This window comes from Salvelinus namaycush, chromosome 11 (genome assembly GCF_016432855.1).
Source record: "Salvelinus namaycush isolate Seneca chromosome 11, SaNama_1.0, whole genome shotgun sequence".
NCBI lineage: Eukaryota > Metazoa > Chordata > Actinopteri > Salmoniformes > Salmonidae > Salvelinus > Salvelinus namaycush.
The window spans coordinates 37,518,075-37,543,471 of record NC_052317.1 but is presented as its reverse complement, the minus strand read 5'-3'; the positions used below and the strand labels follow the sequence as shown (position 1 = coordinate 37,543,471).

Here is a 25,397-nt window from a genome sequence, read left to right as displayed (position 1 = left end):
GCTACCATGTTGTGTTGCTATCATGCTGTGTTATGTGTTGCTGCCTTGCTATGTTGTCTCTCTTGTTATGATGTGTGTTTTGTCCTTTATTTATATGTCGCGACTCCTACCGAAGGTGGCTCCCCTTCCTGTTCGGGTGGCGCTCGGCGCTCGGCGGTCGTCGTCACCGGGCTACTAGCTGCCACTGATCCCTTTTTCCCCCTTTCTGATTATTGGGTTCACCTGTTTTGTGTGTAGGCTGATTAGTCGGGCTATGTTAGCCAGTAGGCCCGCCTGCTCTTTGTGCGGGATTGTTTTGTGTTGCTCTGAGCACGTTCGATGTTGACGTGTTTTGTTCGTGGGTTTTTCTCCGGACTGTTTGAGTCCCCGTGTTTGGGGCATTTGTTTTGTGTGCGCCCTGTGTTTCGTGGGGTGGCTTATGTTCGCCGTGTGTGCATTAAATAGCACTACCCTGAACTCTCTGCTTCCTGCGCCTGACTTCGCACCCACTACACCCAGAGCGTTACATTATATTGTATTTTTCATTTTTTTAATTATCCCAGCCCCCGTCCCCACAGGAGGCCTTTTGGTAGGCCGTCATTGTAAATAAGAATTTGTTCTTAACTGACTTGCCTAGTTAAATAAATAATTTAAACATTTTACAGACACACCAAAATCCCACCTCTAGCATATTTAGTTTTGTTGACATTCGGAAAGTTTACTTAAAAATGTTATGTTTCCATTAGGCCTGTCATTACAGTTTTTATCTGACGTTTTCTCGCATAAAAATGTGCAATGGAAATATGGTCCTTGTCAAGCCATTGCAAACGTTTGACATGACAATTCCAAAAGCAGTTGGCAGGAGAGTAGAAACAGAAGTTTGGAGCTATGCATTATGACATTTGGACCTCTGCATTTTTGTGTATTTGTTTGCTTTCATGTGTTATTTTGAGAGTTATATATCTGGGAAATAGTTGCCCCGCAAATAATTCATACATTCTTTGTTTAAAAATGTACTGATGTGAAATTTGATGGCACTCTTAAAGAAAGAGTATGGGATTTGTTTCTCTTGCACTGAGACAAGAACATTAGTAATTTATAATTATTTTTCAAATGTTGGTACTTTCAATGCAATGATATGCCAGGTGTTTGATACTGAAGATTGGTAGACAGGAGTGTAACCGCACAAAGTACCCCCTGAAAAATCATTAAAAAATATATTAATAAAAAACAATATTTCTATATTTTTCTTTCTCACAAAATTTGTGCATTGGGCATTTATTAAATATAGGTGAATTTTATTTTATATATATATAAACTCAGCAAAAAAAGAAATGTCCCTTTTTCAGAATCCTGTCCAACTAATCCAAATAGATTCACAGATCTTCATTGTAAAAGGGTTTAAACACTGTTTCCCATGCTTGTTCAATGAACCAGAAACAATTACTGAACATGCACCTGTGGAACGGTCGTTAAGACAATAACAGCTTACAGACGGTAGGCAATTAAGGTCACCGTTATGAAAACGTAGGAAACTAAAGAGGCCTTTCTACTGACTCTGAAAAACACCGAAAGAAAGATGCCCAGGGTCCCTGCTCATCTGCGTGAACGTGCCTTAGGCATGCTGCAAGGAGGCATGAGGGCTGCAGATGTGGCCAGGGCAATAAATTGCATTGTCCGTACTGTGAGACGCCTAAGACAGTGCTACAGGGAGACAGGACGGACAGCTGATCGTCCTCGCAGTGGCAGACCACGTGTAACAACACCTGCACAGGATCGGTACATCCGAACATCACACCTGCAGGTACAGGATGGCAACAACAACTGCTCGAGTTATACCAGGAACGCACAATCCCTCCATCAGTGCTCAGACTGTCCGCAATAGGCTGAGAGAGGCTGGACTGAGGGCTTGTAGGCCTGTTGTAAGGCAGGTCCTCACCACAGACATCCCCGGCAACAACGTTGCCTAAAGGCGCAAACCCACCGTCGTTGGACCAGACAGGACTGGCAAAAAGTGCTCTTCACTGACGAGTTGCGGTTTTGTCTCATGATGGTCGGATTCGCGTATATCGTCAAAGGAATGAGCGTTACACCGAGTCCTGTACTCTGGAGCGGGATTGATTTGGCAGTGGAGGGTCCGTCATGGTCTGGGGCGGTGTGTCACAGCATCATCGGACTGAGCTTGTTGTCATTGCAGGCACTCTCAACGCTGTGCGTTACAGGGAAGACATCCTCCTCCCTCATGTGGTACCCTTCCTGCAGGCTCATCGTGACATGACCCTCCAGCATGACAATGCCATCAGCCATACTGCTCGTTCTGTGCATGACAGGAATGTCAGTGTTCTGCCATGGCCAGCGAAGAGCCCAGATCTCAATCCCATTGAACACGTCTGGGGCCTGTTGGATCAGAGGGTGAGGGCTAGGGACATTCCCCGCAGAAATGTCCGGGAACTTGCAGGTGCCTTGGTGGAAGAGTGGGGTAACATCTCACAGCAAGAACTGCCAAATCTGGTGCAGTACATGAGGAGATGCACTGCAGTACTTATTGCAGCTGGTGGCCACACCAGATACTGACTGTTACTTTTGATTTTGACCCCTGCTTTGTTCAGGGACACATTATTCAATTTCTGTTTGTCACATATCTGGAATTTATTCAGTTTATTTCTCAGTTGTTGAATCTTATATTCATTCAAATATTTACATATTAAGTTTGCTGAAAATTGACAGTTGACAGTGAGGACGTTTCTTTTTTTGCTGAGTATAGATGTCTGTAGGGCGAGCAAAGGTTCTTTTTAGTATCTCATCTTTGGCAACAACAAAAAAGGTATGAATAAGAACAGTAAGAGCAGTATCTTTCATAGCTGCTCTGTCTCTTTCTCTGTGATGTCTTCTTAATGGAATCCAGAAAGAACACAACCCTGTCTCTTTCTCTGTGATGTCATTCTAATGGAATCCAAAAAGAACACAACCCTGTCTCTTTCTCTGTGATGTCATTCTAATGGAATCCAGAAAGAACACAACCCTGTCTCTTTCTCTGTGATGTCATTCTAATGGAACCCAGAAAGAACACAACCCTGTCTCTTTCTCTGTGATGTCATTCTAATGGAATCCAGAAAGAACACAACCCTGTCTCTTTCTCTGTGATGTCATTCTAATGGAATCCAGAAAGAACACAACTCTGTCTCTTTCTCTGTGATGTCATTCTAATGGAATCCAGAAAGAACACAACCCTGTCTCTTTCTCTGTGATGTCATTCTAATGGAACCCAGAAAGAACACAACCCTGTCTCTTTCTCTGTGATGTCATTCTAAGGGAATCCAGAAAGAACACAACCCTGTCTCTTTCTCTGTGATGTCATTCTAATGGAATCCAGAAAGAACACAACCCCGTTTCTTTCTCTGTGATGTCATTCTAATGGAATCCAGAAAGAACACAACCCCGTTTCTTTCTCTGTGATGTCATTCTAGTGGAATCCAGAAAGAACACAACCCTGTCTCTTTCTCTGTGATGTCATTCTAATGGAACCCAGAAAGAACACAACCCTGTCTCTTTCTCTGTGATGTCATTCTAAGGGAATCCAGAAAGAACACAACCCTGTCTCTTTCTCTGTGATGTCATTCTAATGGAATCCAGAAAGAACACAACCCCGTTTCTTTCTCTGTGATGTCATTCTAATGGAATCCAGAAAGAACACAACCCCGTTTCTTTCTCTGTGATGTCATTCTAGTGGAATCCAGAAAGAACACAACCCTGTCTCTTTCTCTGTGATGTCATTCTAATGGAATCCAGAAAGAACACAACCCCGTTTCTTTCTCTGTGATGTCATTCTAATGGAATCCAGAAAGAACACAACCCCGTTTCTTTCTCTGTGATGTCATTCTAGTGGAATCCAGAAAGAACACAACCCCGTTTCTTTCTCTGTGATGTCATTCTAATGGAATCCAGAGAGAACACAACCCTGTCTCTTTCTCTGTGATGTCATTCTAATGGAATCCAGAAAGAACACAACCCCGTTTCTTTCTCTGTGATGTCATTCTAATGGAATCCAGAAAGAACACAACCCCGTTTCTTTCTCTGTGATGTCATTCTAATGGAATCCAGAAAGAACACAACCCTGTCTCTTTCTCTGTGATGTCATTCTAATGGAATCCAGAGAGAACACAACCCCGTTTCTTTCTCTGTGATGTCATTCTAATGGAATCCAGAAAGAACACAACCATGTCTCTTTCTCTGTGATGTCATTCTAATGGAACCCAGAAAGAAATAAACCTGTCATCAAACATTTACATCAAAAGGTGCAAAGTTATAGACAAAGACAAAACATATATTTTTCTTGATCAAATAACATGGAAAACAACCAATTTTTGTGCTGTATTAATTTACCATCCTTACAAACCACAATGTAAATGTACATTATTGTATTGTACATGCAGTAGGCTAATCATCTAGGTTTGTACCTGCAGACTTTCTATCACCATGAAGAAAAACAATGACCAATACAGTAATGTGATGTGATAATGTGGCTCAGTTAGTAGAGCATGCATGGTGCTTGTAATGCTAGGGTTGTGGGTTCAATTCCCACAGGGGACCAGTATGAAAATGTATGCACTCACTACTGTAAGTTGCTCTGTTTAAGAGTGTCTACTAAAATAGAAAAGGACTGAATAGACCATTTCAGTTTACACATAGAAATAAGTTGCATTTGCAAAGTATTTGAAGAAACTGGAAAACATATATCAGGCAAGTACCTTTATATTCCACAACTATTATCAGATTAACTGTTTTGTAAAGATAATTATCAGACTGAAGTTACAAATGCTGATAAACACTCAAATACATTTAGTTGAAAAAAATTCACAAAGGTAGTGCTCTGTGTCTTTACTAGTCCTGTATTAGTGGACAGATATAGGTCTCTTCAGTCCCGGCAGAAATTGCAGTACAGCCACTCCCTAACGACTTCCAGCGGCTACGGACAGGAGAGGTGAGCACAAAGGAGACTACTGTTACCTTTTTATTTTGATAGCTTGACATCTTACAACAGTGTAGAAAAAGACAGGTGTGTGTCATTTAAGTCAAAACATTTTCTGTCAAAACTCCCTCTAAATTGTGTTATCCATCCCTCCTTTTTCTTCCTGTCAGTACGTGGCGAATCCTAAATTCCACTTGACACCAATGCATGACTAAGTGGAAATGTAGGTTTAGGAAAAGTCAGAGTTCACCCCTAAATGCATATCACGTGCATTCCTGTTTTAATGACCACATCTTTATTCCATTGTCGATTGTGAGGTACACCATGAGAAAGAAATTACATTTTAAGAAAATATAAAATGCTGTTTTTAATATATCACATTCAAAAGAGAGAAGAGATCTACTTGAATTGTACTGTACTTAATACAATCATATTGAAATTGATCTACAGTTTTGTAGATATCTGCACTTTTCATTGAATAAAATATAATTATTTTAAAGAGCTGTGAGTCATAGTTGTTTTTCTTCAAAGGGGTCATCTGGAATTGGTACATACATTTTTGGACTTTAATCTTAATATATAGTATAATCTTAATATATAGTATAATCTATAATATATAGTATAATCTATAATATATAGTATAATCTATAATATATAGTCACTGATTCTTGAAGAATAAACGTATACATTCCTCGTGAGCTTAGTTCGACTGTCTTACCCCATCAGAACCCCAAATACAAGCTTGTTTTACAAAAAAAAAATGTAAACAATATAATTGTAAACAAACACGGTATAGCTTGAAACTATCATTTTGATCTCATGGGATAGGTCAGTCCTCGCATCCATAGCTCCATCTATGAATTTGAGAGTGGTTACATTTCTCCAGCTCCATCCCTCAGCTGTTTACCAACAAATAGTTGGGGTGCATGACTGCTTTGTTGTTGTTTGAATCCCAGATTGCCTCTTTAAATGACATTGTATTAATGGATCCAGAATGATTAAGGACAATTGACTGTTAGCTGAACCCATGATTTTATAATGGAGTGTTAATTCATCCATGACACAGATGCCTCACCCTCCATTGGCCCAGTGCCTCAACCTCCATTGGCCCTACATGGTTCAGTGAAATATGGGGGAAGATGTTTATTTTATAGCTCGGTGTAACTGAGCCTTCATAGAAGAGAATACAAATCAACTGTTGGCCGTCATAGCTAATGAGCCCTGTCCTGATAGCTACAATAGGTCTATAATAATAGACTATTCAGCTGTCAACAGGTCAGTGGGCTGTCTCCGGCCTACATCAAAGTAAAAAAACAACTAGCCTAAGCCTGCATAGTGCACACTTTAAAGGTCCCTATAACATCTTTGGTAGAGAACATGTTTGGATCCATGGTGATAGTGTCCATGGCATCTCTTAAGTCTTCATATCCTTATATGGAAGGTGCTGTGGAAGAAAAGTCAACATGTTAGAATTTGTTCTGAATGAGTTATGCTGCATACAAGAAAACTCAGAACTGGGAAACGTCCGACTTCACTGTGTTCAAGACAACTCAGAACTGGGAAACCTCCGACTTCAGTGCGTTCAAGACAACTCAGAACTGGGAAACCTCCGACTTCAGTGCGTTCAAGACAACTCAGAACTGGGAAACCTCCGACTTCAGTGTGTTCAAGACAACTCAGAACTGGGAAACCTCCGACTTCAGTGCGTTCAAGACAACTCAGAACTGGGAAACCTCCGACTTCAGTGCGTTCAAGACAACTCAGAACTGGGAAACCTCCGACTTCAGTGCGTTCAAGACAACTCAGAACTGGGAAACCTCCGACTTCAGTACGTTCAAGACAACTCAGAACTGGGAAACCTCCGACTTCAGTGCGTTCAAGACAACTCAGAACTGGGAAACCTCCGACTTCAGTGCGTTCAAGACAACTCAGAACTGGGAAACCTCCGACTTCAGTGCGTTCAAGACAACTCAGAACTGGGAAACCTCCGACTTCAGTGCGTTCAAGACAACTCAGAACTGGGAAACCTCCGACTTCAGTGCGTTCAAGACAACACCCAACTGCGAAAAATTGTTTTGAACAGTCATCCAACTCAGAATTACAAGTAAAAAACTCTGACATCATCCTAGAGCTCTGACTTCTCCGACCTAAAGATCACTGATGTCATGATTTTCCCAGTCAGAGATCATGTTTTTTCTGAGTTCCCAGTTGTTTGGCTAAATGAAAGTGAACTGCCTAGAATGAACTGCCTAGAAAAAAAACGCTTGACCATTGGGTAGGTTACAACTACTGCAATTCAAGTTTAACGTTGAACTTTTCCCTTGTCAGGTCACAGACCTGAGGAAGTCTGGAGCACGGACGATCATGTGCTGGAAGTCCTCCAGTGAGAGACGTCCATCGTTGTCCAGGTCGGCCTCGTCGATCACCTTCTCACATACCATCCTGACCTCGTCCTCCGTTAGCTCATTCCGCGTCAGCTTGTTCAGCGTCTTCTCCAGGTCAGACTTACACAGGAAGTCATCATTGTTGAAGTCTAAGAGGATTGGAGGAGGAACAGAAACAGTAGTAGGATGTCATTATTCAAATGATCAGTAAAAGATTAAAGTTCACATTCCCCTCTTTTAGTTTACAGCTTACTTTGGTCCCTGGTAGTAGTAGTGACCTAAAGGGAAAGAGGGATACCTAGTCACTTGTACAACTGATATGGGTCTCCTGCATTTAACCCAACCTCTGAATCAGAGAGGTGTGGGGGGCTGCGTTAAATCAACATCCCATGTCTTCGGTGCCTGTGGAACAGTGGGTTAACTGCCTTGCTCAGGGGCAGAACAACAGATTTTTACCTTGTCAGCTCATGGATTCGATTCAGCAACCTTTCGGTTACTGACCCAACGCTCTAAACACTAGGCTAGGGTGCTTTTCGGGAAGCATAGACTTCCTTTTTTGTCCTGTAACTAAACAATTCCAAACAGAGCCTTCCTTTGCATTTTATTGACCCATGACCGTGGTCGTGTCACTGCGTAGCCGCCTGCATGAAACATCATCTGTCATCGCCAGTTAATTAGGGGGACTCTAGCAACACAGACCGTGCAAGGCCTTTTTTGTACAGGCCTGCCCTGTCCATACAGCCTGTTTGGGCCCCTCTATAATGCCCTTATCAATCATTCACAGAGATGGGGCAAAAGGAGTGGCTAATAAGTCTGGCTGCACATCTGACTGGCTGACTTACTGCAAAACTTTAATCGAATCAGATGGCTTATTTATCACAAAACTATTTGATGTTGCCAATTATTGAAATGATTACTTCATTGGCGAACTTCACAGGAAATGTCAACAACGAACAGTAAGCCATCGTATTCATGCATAAAAAAAACAAATAATGAAAGAAAAGCATTGCAAGTTAGAATGTTGTATAGTTAGTGTGGGAGAGGTGGGAAAATTATTGTTATCGATCAATAATGACAAACCTCCTGGCATTGACAACTTAGATGGAAAGCTACTGAGGATGGTAGCTGACTCTATAGCCACTCCTATCGGACATATCTTAAATCTGAGCATAGAGGAAAGTCTTTGTCCTCAGGCCTGGAGGGAAGCCAAAGTAATTCCGCTACCCAAGAGTGGTAAAGCGGCCTTTACTGGTTCTAACAGCAGACCTATCAGCTTGCTGCCAGCTCTTAGTAAACTGTTGGAAAAAATGGTGTTTGACCAAATACAATGCTATTTCTCTGTAAACAAATTAACAACAGACTTTAAGCATGCTTTTAGAGAAGGGCACTCAACATGTACTGCACTGACACAAATGACTGATGATTGGTTGAAATAAATTGATCATAAAAAGATTGTGAGAGCTGTACTGTTAGATTTCAGTGCAGCCTTTGATATTATTGACCATAACCTGTTGTTGAAAAAGGATATGTGTTTTGACTTTTCAGCCTCTGCCATATCGTGGATTCAGAGCTATCTGTCTAATAGAACTCAAAGGGGTTTTCTTTAAATGGTTGCTTCTCTAATGTCAAACATGTAAAGTGTGGTGTACCGCAGGGCAGCTCTCTAGGCCCTCTACTCTTTTCTATTTTTACTAATGACCTGCCACTGGCATTAAATAAAGCATGTGTGTCCATATATGCTGATGATTCAACCATATACGCATCAGCAACCACAGCTAATGAAATCACTGAAACCCTGAACAAAGAGTTGCAGTCTGTTTTTGGAATGGGTGACCAGTAATAAACTGGTCCTGAACATCTAAAACTAAGAGCATTGTATTTGATACAAATCATTCCCTAAGTTCTAGATCTCAGCTGAATCTGGTAATGAATGGTGTGGCTGTTGAACAAGTTGAGCTGACTAAATGACTTGGCGTTACCTTAGATTGTAAACTGTCATGGTCAAAACATATACAGTCGTGGCCAAAAGTTTTGAGAATGACACAAATATAAATGTTCACAAAGTCTGCTGCCTCAGTTTGTATGATGGCAACTTGCATATACTCCAGAATGTTATGAAGAATGATCAGATGAATTGCAATGTCCCTCTTTACCATGCAAATGAACTGAATCGCCAAAAAATATTTCCACTGCATTTCAGCCCTGCCACAAAAGGACCAGCTGACATCATGTCAGTGATTCTCTGGTTAACACAGGTGTGTGTTGACGAGGACAAGGCTGGAGATCACTCTGTCATGCTGATTGAGTTTGAATAACAGACTGGAAGCTTCAAAAGGAGGGTGGTGCTTGGAATCATTGTTCTTCCTCTGTCAACCATGGTTACCTGCAAGGAAAAATGTGCCGTCGTCATTGCTTTGCACAAAAAGGGCTTCACAGGCAAGGATATTGCTGCCAGTAAGATTGTACCTAATTCAACCATTTATCGGATCATCAAGAACTTCAAGGAGAGCGGTTCAACTGTTGTGAAGAAGGCTTCAGGGCGCCCAAGAAAGTCCAGCAAGCGCCAGGAACGTCTCCTAAAGTTGATTCAGCTGCGGGATCGGGGCACCACCAGTACAGAGCTTGCTCAGGAATGGCAGCAGGCAGGTGTGAGTGCATCTGCACGCACAGTGAGGCAAAGACTTTTGGAGGATGGCCTGGTCTCAAGAAGGGCAGCAAAGAAGCCACTTCTCTCCAGGAAAAACATCAGGGACAGACTGATTTTCTGCAAAAGGTATAGGGATTGGACTGCTGAGGACTGGGGTAAAGTCATTTTCTCTGATGATTCCCCTTTCCGATTCTTTGGGGCATCCGGAAAAAAGCTTGTCCGGAGAAGACAAGGTGAGCGCTACCATCAGTCCTGTGTCATGCCAACAGTAAAGCATCCTGAGACAATTCATGTGTGGGGTTGCTTCTCAGCCAAGGGAGTGGGCTCACTCACAATTTTGCCTAAGAACACAGCCATGAATAAAGAATGGTACCAACACATCCTCCGAGAGAAACTTCTCCCAACCATCCAGGGACAGTTTGGTGACGAACAATGCCTTTTCCAGCATGATGGAGCACCTTGCCATAAGGCAAAAGTGATAACTAAGTGGCTCGGGGGAAAAAACACAGATATTTTGGGTCCATGGCTAGGAAACTCCCCAGACCTTAATCCCATTGAGAACTTGTGGTCAATCGTCAAGAGGCGGGTGGACAATCAAAAACCCACAAATTCTAACAAACTCCAAGCATTGATTAGGCAAGAATGGGCTGCCATCAGTCAGGATGTGGCCCAGAAGTTAATTGACAGCATGCCAGGGCGGATTGCAGAGGTCTTGAAAAAGAAGGGTCAACACTGCAAATATTGACTCTTTGCATCAACTTCATGTAATTGTCAATAAAAGCCTTTGACACTTATGAAATGCTTGTAATTATACTTCAGTATTCCATAGTAACATCTGACAAAAATATCTAAAGACACTGAGGCAGCGGACTTTGTGAAAATGGATATTTGTGTCATTCTCAAAACTTTTGGCCACGACTGTAGATTCAATGGTTGTAAAGATGGGGAGAGGTCTGTCCGTAATGAAGAGATGCTCTGCTTTTTTGACACCACACTCCAAAAATCAAGTTCTGCAGGCTCTAGTTTTGTCTGATCTTGATTATTGTCCAGTCGTGTGGTCCAGTGCTGCAAGGAAACACCTAGTTAAGCTGCAGCTGGTCCAGAACAGAGCGGGGCGTCTTGCTCTTCATTGAAATGAGAGGGCTTATATAAATACTATGCATGCCAGTCTCTCTTGGCTACAAATTAAGGAGAGACTGACTGCATCACTTCTTCTTTCTATTTAGAAACATTCATGTGTTGAAAATCCCAAATTGTTTGTATAGTCAACTCACACACAGCTCTGACACACACACTTATCCCACCAGACATGCCACCAGGGATCTTTTCACAGTCCCCAAATCCAGAAGAAATTCACAGTATTACAGAGCCATTTTTGCACCGAACTCCGTTCCATCTCTTATTGCTCAAGTAAACAGCAAACCTGGTTTCAAAAAACAGATGAAGAAACACCTCACGGCACAACGCCTCTCCCCTGTTTGACCTAGATAGTTTGTGTGTATGTATTAATATGTAGCTATGTATGTAGTTCTGTCCTTGAGCTGTTCTTGTCTATTAATGTTCTGTATCATGTCATGTTTCCTGTTCTGTGTGGAACCCCAGGAAGAGTAGCTGCTGCTTTTGCAACAGCTAATGGGGATCCTAATAAAATACACAAATTTCAAATACCAAACATCAAGGTGCTGATTATGTAAAATTATATTATTTCTTGCTGCGCAGACTGTTTCACATAACCAAAACTGCTTTGGGAGCAAACCAGAAGTATTTCTGACCTGCTGCTGGTAGATGTTATTAAAGGCATACACATCTCACACACTAACCGTAGATTTTAAATGCATAGTAGGCCTTCAGATCTCGTGGAGCCATCTCACTCAGCACGGAGAACATATCCAGGAAGTCATCCAGGGTCATGTTTCCCTCTCCGTCCTCCGAGAAAACCTCAGCGATCCTCTGGCGGAACGGGTTGTCCTGAGGAGAGACACATGACTGTGTTAGCACGCTGAGCTAAAGCTTTTGACATTCACTTGGGGGGAGCTAACACAATCACAGGGAATAAGTCAGAAGAGACAGGATAGGAAATACAGGAGTACTGCATTGATATCAGTTGTTTCTGCTGTTGTCATTGTGAGGAGATGTGTGTATGTAAAGAAAGCTCATAGTGGACCCAGTCGTACTCAGTGCCCTGTAGGTCGCCCTGGCCTTCTTGTGGTTTATTAGAGTCAGATAACATATAGCCAACCGTTCAGAGACTGCTGTCAATTAGTTGTGTATTAATAATGGATAGACACATTCCAAATTGTACCCTATGCCCTAGATAGGGTTCTGGTCGAAACAGGTGCACTATAAAGGGAATAAGTTGTCATTTGGGACTCATCCACTAATATGTGTGTGCAAACACGGGACAGAGGGTATACCTTCAGTTCTGGCATGCTGCCAATGAGCTCGTATGGTAGCCTCACATCTGGCTGGTCTGTGTAGTCGAGAGGAACGAGCTGTGGTGCCAAGTCTCGATAACGGTCAAATAGTCTAGGAGAGGGGAAAGAAAGTTGAACCTGAAGTATATCAGATGTGCAGACTGGATAATATCCACTTTCTATATCAAATCAGATAATAAGAGATTTCAAAGAAAAACAGGTCAATTTGTGAAGTGAACAAAGATAAATGTACTGTTATAGCCTAGTAAACAACTTTGTTGAAACTGCAGGGGTTTTTTGTGCAGTAGATACGGTATATACATCCTAAGCAATGTGTAAAGCAGAAGCGTTGGTCTCAGGCTTTTGTTTTGACATGTGAGCTCAGATAACATACAGTATGTATGTCCCAGTCTACTGTTACATGTGTGTTTGTGTGTGTGTACAGAATAACTTTCATCCTAGTGAAAGGTTTCACGATGCAGAACTGAACAAAATCCAAGCAGCTACATTTGGAAGTGGTTAAGAACTTATCAGTGGTTAAGTGTCATATTCTGCCTAGGCTTAGTTAGTTATACTGATTACTTAACTAGCTCCCTTGTGCAAAGACGAAACATAATGTAGGAGCTTCCTCTCACCTTAGAATTTCCTTCCTTGTGAAGAATGTGCAGTCCTGCAAATGCAACAACAGACTAATTAGAAGCAACACATTTAAAAAAATATATATATATTTTATTTAATCTTTATTTAACTAGGCAAATCAGTTAAGAACACATTCTTATTTACAATGATGGCCTACCAACGGCCAAACCCTAACGACGCAAGGGCCAATTGTGCACCGCCCCTATGGGACTCCCAATCACAGCCGGTTGTGATACAGCCTGGAATTGAACCAGGGTCTGTAGTGATGCCTCTAGCACTGAGATGTAGTGCCTTAGACCGCTGCGCCACTCGGGAGCCCCAAAACACTATAAAAAAATATTGATTCACAGCTGCAACAATTCAAGAGGTTTTGATTAGAATTTCATTTTTCATTTTAAGAAAGTAACTTGTAGCTCAGATTAAACATTGTGCTATGGTTGTCTCACTAGCTTTGGTTTGTTAGACCTGAATACGATCACACAGCTGTGGTCCATAACATCACATTAAAAGCACTTGACCGTTTCTATGTTTGCTGTGTCTGTTTTCTTAGCAAACAGAGCTGCAAAAGAAGTGTGCCAAGACCTGTGTTTTGTATCTATGCATTCCCCCCATTCACTAATTACAGTACCCCATTCACTAATTACAGTACCCCCTTCCACTAATTACAGTGTCTCATTCACTAATTACAGTACCCCCATTCACTAATTACAGTACCCCAATCCACAACTTACAGTACCCACTATTCACGAATTACAGTACCCCCCATTCAGTAATTACAGTACCCCATTCACTAATTACAGTACCCCCATTCACTAATTACAATACCCCCATTCACTAATTACAGTACCCCCTTCCACAAATTACAGTACCCCATTCACTAATTACAGTACCCCCATTCACTAATTACAGTACCCCATTCACTAATTACAGTAGCCCCATTTTCTAATTACAGTACCCCCTTCCACTAATTACAGTACCCCATTCACTAATTACAGTACCCCCATTCACTAATTACAGTACCCCAATCACAAATAACAATACCCCCATTGACTAATTACAGTACCCACATGAAAGCAACACCAAGCTAGATGAGTGAAGCAATTTGTCTCAATCAACAAGCTATCTGAAGAGAGAAAGTCATTTACCACACTGAGGGGGTTAAATAAATATAACCACACACACACACACACACACACACACACACACACACACACACACACACACACACACACACACACACACACACACACACACACACACACACACACACACACACACACACACACACACACACACACACACCGACCTGATACGCATCAAGCTGCTGCGCCGTGAAGATCGTCTGCTTATTCCCCATTTCTCAGCCCACCACCCTGGCGCCTCTGTGCCATGGCACGTATCAGTATGAAGGCAGGCCTGTGGTGTGGTGTGGTGTGGTGGACTGTGGATATGTCAGATATGAAATGGCTGCATGGGGGACAAAGGGAGGCCAGGTTGCCAGGTTAGATCGGGTGTCTCCTGCCACCGAGCCCTTTGGATCTCTTTATAATGGCAGCATTTCATCATTCCCCCCCCCACCACCAACACCACCACCACCACCACCATCTGAATGGCAGCCGCTTTGACAGCAGAGAATAAGGGCTGTCTTCCAGCATGCATTCAGCGTTGTATCAGCCTTTAGTGCTGCTCTGTGGCTGACTGATGCCTCACACTGCTCTCAGGTTACACTGTATGTGTCCCAAACGGAACCCTATTCCCTATATATTGGACTACACTTGACCAGAGCATCTGGTTAAAAGTAGGGGCTGTGGTCAAAAGGTGTGCACCATATAGGGAATAGGGTGCCATCGTCTTTTACAACTGGGGCTTGGGAGTGGGCATGCAAGACATTTTGAGGGATATGAGGAATGTATTTTTTATTTATTTATTCCTCTGAGAATTTGATATCTACATGTTTGCTGGCTATATTGACATATTGTTTTCCCAATGTTAATTGAAACATGATTATCGACACAACCAATATGTTGATAAATGATATCCATCTCAGCACACCGTGGGTGAACTCTTGGATAAGGCCAGTGTTGTCTGTTATTTAGGATCACTGCACATGCCCTCTCTTCTTGGCAGTGGCACACTGATGAGAACACCACCTGTTAGGGTCTGCATTCAACTCCCGGCACAATAGGTTGTATCCAACTTAACTATTGAGGAGTAGAATCCTAAATGAATTTGAATTGGCATTAAAGAACACTGCATCGTGTAAAAGGTTTATTAAGTAAGGCCCTATATTGTCACAGAAATAATGAGAGCCCAATATACATTCACCGGACTGTTTATTGGGTATTCCCATTTAGTACCGGGTTTTGTGCCTCCAGAACATCTCATCCCAAAGATGCTCTATTGGGTCTGGGTGACTTCGCAGGCCACTCAAGTAAACAGAACTCACTGTCATGCTCCCGGTGATGTTTTTCCACTCCTGAATTGTCCAGTGTTGATGATGGAGTGCCCACTGGAGCAGCTACTTGTTGTTTTTATCTGATAGGTGTGGAACCCCGGTGAGGTCGTCTGCTGGAAACAGCCAATCCGTGACAAGGACCGACGAGTTGTGCGTTCCCGAGATATAGTTCTGCACACCACTGTTGTACTGCGCCATTATTTGTCTGTTTGTGTTCCGCCTGTTAGCTTGCAGGATTCTTGCTATTCTTCTTGCTATTCTCTCTCATCAACACACTGTTTTCGCTCACAGGACTGCCGCTGACTGTGTGTGTTTTGTTTATCGCACCATTCTCTATTCTCTCACCCTAGACACTGGCGTGCATGAAAAGTCCAGGAGCGTTGGCCGTTTCTGAGATACTGGATCTGGCACGGACAATCATACCACCCTCAAAGTGTACATGGTTTGAAGATATTGTAACTATGTATTGCTACCACTGTATCATCAAAGGTATATTCTAAGTGAGTTTCAGAGATTGTCAGTATAGGAATGTTATCGGTTACTAGCAAGTTATCGATTTCATGAACCTTGTTTCCCTGGCTACATATGTTAATGTGGGCTATTTATTGGGGATTCTATATTGTTTTTATTGCTTTTCTGGGAGGCTTATCAGAGGTAGACATGACAGTGTTTTTTTTTTTGTATAGTGCACGGTGAGCTGCACACAGTGGGCTTCCTACTAGGGCAAACCACCTCTGTGCTAACAGTATAGCTCAGGTTCATGGGCGCATGATTGCTGACAATAGCTGTTGGGTTGACAGGGGCATTCAGGGAGCATAAATTAGGGGGCATAGACAGGGGCATAGAGGAGCATAAATTAGATTACTTACATTATGACTTCCAACACCCCTTGGACAATGTACATTTGCAGCAGCACTACAACAATTCAGCAACACAATGGTAGGGAGCATGGCTCGGGTCCCTAATAAATCATTGTCTCAACGCGGCCTTGAAATATGCGGACAAAGTCCAGGCAACAAGATCATTTGGATGGATTCCGTAATTCTTGTAGACTAGAGCATCTTCCGTTTCCAAAATGTGTCAAAGTTATCAATACAAATGATGCCAACAGAGCTACAGTAAGTAGCTACAGCAGTCTTTTAGCCAGATGTGTACAGCCAGTAAGTAGCCTGTTGAATCGTTTGCAGCTGTTGCCCAGCAATGATATAGGGGCTTGAAATAATCGGACGATTTTGGAGTCTTTCAGAGTTAGAATCAGTTCTTTCAAATCCAGTTTCAACAGCTTCGAGCTAACCCTCCTAATGTCGTTTGACCCCACATGTACTACGACAGCACGGCAGAAAGCAGCCCTCCACCTCCAACCCACCCAGCCCTACAGGGGACCAGGGGGTGACATGGTGCCCGTTGTGGGCTCCTCCAGTAGGGTGAATGCCCTGGGTCTAGTGGTCTTCTCTATAGGCGTTGGTCTGGTCTGGTCCTGGGAGAGTTGAAGACCTCTGAAGGACTTCTTTGACTGCCTGAACGAAGCCATCATGTGCCAGGTTACTTACCATCATCTCGTAAGTAAACAAAACATTAATAGTGGGCTGGACCATCTTGCTCTGTATATATATATATTTTTTTTAAATAATAACAATAACAATAATAACTATATAAATAATTTTAGAACGCAATTGCTAAAGAAGGCATTTGATAATATTCTGCCCGTGTATATTCTGGGTGGACCGAAAGCTGCGGTCATGCTCTCTTAGAGGTTTCTCTGTGGTATTGTTTCTTTCTTTCCATTGTTCAGTGGTGCACATAAATGCAACTCAACTCTGCTTTGTCTCCGTCCATCAGGTATGCCCCAGTGAGGATCCTGTCCTTGATAGCAGGGAAGATCGTGGAGAGGCGTGACATCGGGGAGATGGGTGGTGTTCAGCTGTACACTCTGTGTGTGATAACAGGCCAGCTGGTTCACAGTCTGGTTACCCTGCCACTACTTTATCTCACCATTACACACAGGAACCCCTACTTGTTAATAGGCCTGCTGCAAGCACTACTCACAGCCCTGGGAACCTCATCTAGGTGAGGCTACTCATGAAATACTGCACACACTGGATATTTGGTTTGACTTCAGGAAGTGGTTTTAAGGGAAACATTATTGTTTGTTATTATACTGAATAACATAAATGAAGGAACTCAGGGTCCTGATGAAGGTCTTATGATTGAAACTGTCATTCATCCATCCACCCACACACTCACCCATCCATCCACTCACTCACTCACCCATTCATCCATCCATCCACTCACTCACTCACTATGTTGTTCAGATGTTTTGTGTGTTTTCAAGTTATTTTTAAGAGTAATATCAAATATGTTTTACATTATATTTTTCTTATCCAGTGTTTTGTTGCATTTTAAGTAAACTCATTATGTAAATCATTATAATGAAGTAATGACCAGTCAGTCATTATCACTGAGACTCTTTGTATTAAAATAACAAATTAACACTATCACTTCTTATCGTTATCTACAAAACATTTTAATGTGACAGTGACAGTGAAAAACATGATGCAAATCACAAAATATATAATACAATTGATTATATGAGAAAAACAAGGATGTATGACAAAAAATATATATATTAGATAAGAATACTGTCTGATTGTTTAGTTTACACAGTAAAAATGTTCACAGTATAAGTAACCCTACAACTGACTATGTTTCATGTGGGTTGTGTCAAACTAAACTAAATCACAATACTCCAAATATAAAAACATGGAAATATTTTTTGAAGGCAAAGAATCCTTTGTCGTTGCGATGTCCTCTTTATTTCTCAGAAGAAAGAAAACTTCCATGAATGAGTCTCAAGTATATTAGTGATTGTACAACCTCATGTTGTTAAAGTAGCTCCCAAGACATTACCAGAGAGAACCCAGTAAAAACTGTTATGTACATCTCATTATCGTTAATTTAATTTAGTCTCTTGTGTTGTTAAAAGTGTCATTCGCTTCAAGGTCCTTCTTCTGCTGAATACCGCTCCTTATCATAAGACACACAGATATTTATACAGTTGTCCTAGCAGTGAGTCTGATGAGGACTAGACTCCTCCCCGTCTGACTGGCTAGACTCCTCCCCGTCTGACAGGTTAGACTCCTCCCCATCTGACAGGCTAGACTCCTCCCCGTCTGACAGGCTAGGCTCCTCCCCGTCTGACTGGCTAGACTCCTCCCCGTCTGACTGGCTAGACTCCTCCCCGTCTGACTGGCTAGACTCCTCCCCATCTGACAGGCTAGACTCCTCCCCGTCTGACAAGCTAGACTCCTCCCCGTCTGACAGGCTAGACTCCTCCCCGTCTGACAGGTTAGACTCTTCCCCGTCTGACAGGCTAGTCTCCTCCCCGTCTGACTGGCTAGACTCCTCCCCGTCTGACTGGCTAGACTCCTCCCCGTCTGACTTGCTAGACTCCTCCCCGTCTGACAGGCTAGACTCCTCCCCATCTGACTGGCTAGACTCCTCCCCGTCTGACTGGCTAGACTCCTCCCCGTCTGACTGGCTCCTCCCGGTCTGACTTGCTAGACTCCTTCCCCTCTACATGATTACACACACAGCAGAAGGCCTCAACAGAGGTAAGGTACCCTCGCTCCAGCGTCTCTTGACCTGGAAGTCTTTGTGACACGCAGTGCTGTACCCCACCGCCTCCACTGTCTTCCTCTTATGGATGCGGTGCAGCAGGATCCTATAGGTACCCGTCACAGGGCTCCTCAAGTCTGGGCAGGTGTTGTTCACCAGGTGGCTCTCTGTTATCCCCAGGTCCGCCAGAGCTGCCTTGACATCCAGCTCATCTGTACCCAGGACCCGGGAGGGCTCGACCAGGTGGGCTGGGGTCGGGCGGGAGGAGGGGTATGCCTGGGGGTAATCAATGCCCTTCAGCCAGGTGTAGGTCATGATATGAGCCACGGAGAGGCGGTCGGCGGGCACGGGTCTCAGGATGTCCTGGATGACCTGGTGGCAGGGGTCGGGCACGTAGGCTGGGATGGTGAAGGAGCCCTGAAGGATGCAGACCTTCAGCCGGCTGAGGTTGGCAGCGTTGAAGGGCAACATGGCAGTAGTCATGAAGTAGAGTAGTACACCAAGGGCCCAGACGTCAGCGGACTGGCCCACGTAGCCTTTGTCCTTGAAGAGCTCTGGGGCGACGTAGGGCGTGGAGCCGCAGAAGCTGGTGAGGACGTCATCTGGGCGCGAGGAGGTGCTGAAGCCGAAGTCGCCCACCTTGACGCAGTATGTGGTGGTGTAGAAAACGTTCTCTGCCTTCAGGTCCCGGTGCACTATGTTGTTATCATGCTGGAAGATGACAAGAAGAAAATAATTTAAACATAAAGCAAGATTTGTACACAGAGAGTGAGTGAGGCACGATAGGACCCTAAGGATACACGAATGTATCACACAACACTTATTTAAAATGGGGTCCTCCGTGTGCCATTGTTGTTTAGACAGACTTACAGCACTATGCTACTGTAGTAGTTAGTTTCAATGCAAGACTTTATTGTTGCTAACTCACCATGTGTTTAACTGCAGCCAGAATTTGGGAAAATATAAGTTTGCTTTCCAGGTCTGAGAGTCTACCCCTGGTGGTAATGCGTGAGAACAGATCTCCTCCACTGGCGTACTCCATCACCAGGTACAGCCGCTTAAACGTCTCCACCACCTCGTACAGACGCACTATGTTGGGGTGGGACAGCCTCTCCATGCACCCTATCTCTGAGGCAAACAGCACGTGGGACCTCTTGTCCAGTTTGCCTTTATCCAGGATCTTAACTGCCACTCTCTCTGGGTGTTGGAATCCAAGATGGAGGAAGAGAGAGAAAGGGACAGGGAGAGAGTTAGAGACATGCTATCACGTTTAGAATTCACTAAAGCTATCCTCTCTCTCTCTTTATCTCTCTTCAGCTTGTCTTGCTATGGCTATTGTTCTCAATACTTTACTCAATACATAAGCTTGTGACTGAGTTTGAGACACGTGCAAGTGGCCGAAGACAATCCACAGGGATTAGTGAAAGTTTAATGAGATTATAGCCATCAGCTTTTTCTCACATGTTGGATTAGCCTAGTTTGTTCTCCTCCAGACTTAGTGTGTCAACACATGCAACATTGGCCAGGCAACACTTGGCAAGGTGGCTGGCAAGCTGCAGGTCTACCAGCTAGAGAGTCTGGTAGAGTCCACATGAAAAAAAATGCTCTTGAGATCTAGACTGTGAAGGTAAAACTTGCTAGTGATGTAATCAAGCCATATTAACATGTCTTGTCCCCTCAGGGAAGTACATACGCTGGTGGTCCATGAATTCAAACCTTATCACAGTCATGTTGATATGAAATATATCATCACTTGACATTATATATAGATGGGTGATTTTCCAAGGAAACTACAAGAGGTTCTTGTGTGATATGTATAATATGTATAATTGTTTTATTTATCCTTTATTTCACCCGTGAGCGCTGTATAGGTGGCAGTGGTGTAAAGTAGTTAAGTACAAATACTTTCAAGTACTACATAAGTAGGTTTTTGGCATATCTGTACTTTACTATTTATATGTTTGACAACTTTTACTTTATTACATTCCTAAAGAAAACAATGTACTTTTTACTCCATACATTTTCCCTGGCACCCAAAAGTACATGTTACATGTTGAATGCTTAGCAGGACAGGAACATGGTCTAATACACACACTTATCATGAGAACATCCCTGGTCATGCCTACTGCCTCTGATCTGGCAGAATCACTAAACACACGTGCTTCATTTGTAAATTATGTGTTGGAGCATGCACCTGGCTATCCGTAAAATAAAATAAAAAAAACAAGGAAATGATGCTGTCTGGTTTGCTTCACTTTTACTCAAGTATGACAATTGGGTACTTTTTCCACCACTGATAGGTGGTTCCATGTTCCAGGCCTGTGTCTCACCTTTAGTCAGGTCATGAATGCCCAGTTTCACCTGGGAGAAGTTTCCACAGCCGATCTCCCCTCTCAGCTCGTAGAAGGCCACCCTCCGTCCGAACGTCAGGTCATTCATCACCCTCTCCGTGTGGGCCAGGTCATAGACAGCTTTGTCAAACACACTCTTCCTCGCCGGCTTCACCTCTTCAACGTCCTCCACCGCATCACCACGAGACCTCAGCTGGTTCTCCTTGTTCTCCTTGATGTTCTCCTCCTTCCCTCGCTCTTTCGGGTCTCCACATCGCTGAGCTATCGTCTGCTGCGCTTTGTTACCTGCAGCAGAGAAACACAGGAGGAGGAAGAGAACATAAACAACACTACATAGACCTCACAGTATTTCAAAACAACTAAAGAACTGAAACACCTCCTAACCTCTGACACCAATGGCTTGTCGTGGTTCCTCACATTTCTAACGTTATCAATGGTAAAGTGTCAATTGGGTAGCTTGCGTGTTTAGTGAGTCCGCCAGATTGGAGGCAAAAGGGATGACCAGTGATGTTCTCACGGGGATGTTCTCATGATAAATGTATGAATTACACCATTTTCCTGTCCTGCTAAGCATTCAAAATGTAACAAGTACTTTTGGGTGTCACAGAAAATGTATGGAGTAAAAAGTATATTATTTTCTTTAGGAATGTAGTGAAGTAAAAGTAAAAGTTGTCAAAAATATAAATAGTAAAGTACAGATACACCCCAAAATATGAGTTAGCCACTTGGAGAGTGATAGTCTATTAGCAACCTGTGATAATCAGAAAAAATGTAACCTTTATTTAACTAGGGAAGTCAGTTAAAGAACAAATTCTTGTTTACAATGACGGCCTAAGCATAGAAATATGACATTACATCACCCTCTACAACCGCTGTGATTATTATTTGACCCTGATGGTCATCTATGAACGTTTGAACATCTTGAAGAACAATCTGGCCTTCATGGCCATGTACTCTTATAATCTCCACCCGGCACAGCCAGAAGAGGACTGGTCACCCCTCAGAGCCTGGTTCCTCTCTAGGTTTCTAATCCCAGCTGGCACAGCCAGAAGAGGACAGGTCACCCCTCAGAGCCTGGTTCCTCTCTAGGTTTCTAATCCCAGCTGGCACAGCCAGAAGAGGACAGGTCACCCCTCAGAGCCTGGTTCCTCTCTAGGTTTCTAATCCCAGCTGGCACAGCCAGAAGAGGACAGGTCACCCCTCAGAGCCTGGTTCCTCTCTTGGTTTCTAATCTCCACCCGGCACAGCCAGAAGAGGACTGGCCACCCCTCGGAGCCTGGTTCCTCTCTAGGTTTCTTCCTAGGTTCCTGTCTTTCTATGGAGTTGTTCCTAGCCACCGTGCTTCTATGTCTACATTGCCTGCTGTTTAGGGTTTTAGGCTGGGTTTCTGTATAAGCACCTTGTGACATCTGCTAATGTAAAAAGGGCTTTATAAATACATTTGATTGATTGCAATAAGAATAAATAAAAGCCACTATTACTCACAAAGGACCTTCTCTTTAGCCTCTGTCTTGTTGCTCCTCACGGCTTTGACGCTTTTCCTCTGCTTCTGAAACATGGCTGATGGTCTGGGTGGGCTGACAGTGTTCCTGGTAGTCCTTGGATAGTTCTCCAAGCTCTCAAAGAATGTAGTAATTGTCCTAGTAGTTGGGCTCAGTCGGTGCTGGTGTTTGAGGACTCGAGAAATCCACTTAACAAACAGGTAGAATGCAACAGGAACACGGATTCATCAAAAACGTGTATATTGCTGTTACTATCTCTGATGTTTGGGATAGATCTACTGTCCTTTGTGGAGTGTTGTGACAAATCACAACCTCTCCTACAGAGCACCTAGTTTCTCACTTTCTCTCTCTCTCTACCTGTTCCTCTCTCTTTCTCTCCTTCCCTCTCTCCATGTGTCTGTCCTGTTAGAACTGTCAGTGAGACGTCGCCACTCTGCAATGTCAATACCCATAATCCCCTCTGTGTCTGGCTCCTCCCACGCAGACAGAACATTCTACACAGGCTATTCAAAACCCCTAGACTGGACCCGTCTCATGACTGTCTGTCTGACCCAACCATGACCCAGTCAACAGACCAAACAGACAGACGTGACATTATATAAGAGTTCCATTGGAAGCATCACTAAGGTCGGGAGAGTTTGGGTTCTGGGAAATGGCAATCAAAAATGATCTCACACTCCTGCTAAGGGAAATAAACATTTATCAAATGAAGGACCAAAAGGTGGAGTCTGTGTGGTGACAAACTGTTATATCACATACATATGACAAATCACTAATTGACCTAAAAAAGAACAACCTAACAATAGCTCTTATTTCACCCCAGATATCAAAGGGGCATACGGGAATGGACCAAAGGCCATAGTCTTCCATTCCAACTTCTTATAAGGCTAGGGGTCACTGAGGGAGATGACATAGACGAATCATGACCCAGATATACAGTGCCTTCGGGAAGGTATTCAGACACATTGACTTTTTCCACATTTTGTTATGTCACAGCCTTATTCTAAAATGGATATAAAAAATATACATCCTCTGTAATCTACACACAATAACCCCATAATGACAAAGTAAAAACAGGTTTTTGGACATTTTTGCAAATGTATGAAAAATCAAAAACAGATACCTATTCAGACCCTTTGCTATGAGACTCGAAACTGAGGTCAGGTGCATCCTGTTTCCATTGATCATCCTTGAGATGTTTCTACAACTTGATTGGAGTCCACTTGTGGTAAATTCAATTGATTGTACATGATTTGGAAAGGCACACACCTGTCTATATAAGGTCCCACAGTTGACAGTTCATGTCAGACCAAAAACCAAGCCATGAGATCGATGGATTTGTCTGTAGAGCCCTGAGACAAGATTGTGTCGAGGCACAGATTTGTGGAAGGGTACTAAAACATTTCTTCAATGCGAAGATCCCCTAAGAACACAGTTAGCCTCCATCATTCTTAAATGGAAGAAGTTTGGAACCACCAAGACTCTTCCTAGAGCTGGCCGCCCGTCCAAACTGTACAATCGGTGTGAAGGGCCTTGGTCAGGGAGGTGACCAAGAACCCGATGGTCACTCTGACAGAGCTCTAGAGTTTTTCTGTGGAGATGGGAGAACCTTCCAGAAGGACAACCATCTCTGCAGCACTTCACCAATCAGGCCTTTAGAGGGGCCAGACGGAAGCCACTCCTCAGTAAAAGGCACATGACAGCCCGCTTTAAGTTTAGCAAAAGGCACCTAAAGGACTCTCAGACCGTGAGAAACAAGATACTCTGGTCTGATGAAACAAGATTTAACTTTTTGGCCTGAATGCCAAGTGTCATGACTGAAGGAAACCTGGCACCATCCCTACGGTGATGCAAGGTGGTGGCAGCATCATGCTGTGGGGATGTTTTTCAGCGGCAGGGACTGGTAGACTAATCAGAATCAAGGGAAAGCTGAACAGAGCAAAATACAGAGAAATCCTTGACAAATACCTGCTCCAGAGCGCTCAGGACCTCAGACTGGGGCGAAGGTTCAATCTTCTAACAGGACAACGACCCTAAGTACACAGCCAAGACAACGCAGGAGTGGCTTTGGGACAAGTCGCTGAATGTCCTTGAGTGGCCAAGCCAGAGCCTGGATTTGAACCCAATCGAACATCTTTGAATTGACCTGAAAATAGCTGTGCAGCAATGCTCCCCATCCAACCTGACAGAACTTGAGAGGATCTGCAGAGAAGAATGGGAGAAACTCCCCAAATACAGGTGTGCCGAATTTGTAGCGTCATACCCTAAGAAGACTTATGGATGTAATCGCTACCGAAGGTGTTTCAACAAAGTACTGAGTAAAGGGTCTGAAAACTTATGTAAATGTGATATTTCTGGATTTTTTTTTTTAAATATAAATTTGCAATTTATTTTCAAAAATCCTGTTTCTGCTTTGTCATTATGGGGTATTGTGTGTAAATT

General features: G+C 43.3%; 2 protein-coding genes across 3 annotated transcripts; both read right to left on the bottom strand.

Moving 5' to 3' along the window:
- Window positions 1-6,370: 6,370 nt before the first annotated feature.
- On the bottom strand, window positions 6,371-14,389 carry cib3 (calcium and integrin binding family member 3). Of its 2 annotated transcripts, XM_039003548.1 has the most exons (6): window positions 14,339-14,389; window positions 13,029-13,063; window positions 12,394-12,505; window positions 11,800-11,947; window positions 7,286-7,481; window positions 6,371-6,392 (listed from the first exon to the last, which is right to left on the bottom strand). In XM_039003548.1, the coding sequence occupies exons 1-6, from the start codon at window positions 14,387-14,389 to the stop codon at window positions 6,371-6,373; spliced, it is 564 nt and encodes a 187-aa protein (XP_038859476.1). The 2 variants fall into 2 exon arrangements, with proteins under 2 accessions (XP_038859476.1, XP_038859477.1); XM_039003549.1 differs by lacking the exons at window positions 12,394-12,505; window positions 13,029-13,063.
- A 3,621-nt stretch (window positions 14,390-18,010) lies between these two features.
- LOC120055657 (serine/threonine-protein kinase NIM1-like) lies at window positions 18,011-23,352 on the bottom strand. Its single transcript, XM_039003547.1, has 4 exons — window positions 22,939-23,352; window positions 21,433-21,738; window positions 20,031-20,299; window positions 18,011-19,813 (listed from the first exon to the last, which is right to left on the bottom strand). Exons 1-4 carry the CDS (start codon window positions 23,009-23,011, stop codon window positions 19,061-19,063), a joined length of 1,401 nt encoding a protein of 466 aa, XP_038859475.1. The 5' UTR covers window positions 23,012-23,352; the 3' UTR covers window positions 18,011-19,060.
- Between the last annotated feature and the right edge of the window lie 2,045 nt (window positions 23,353-25,397).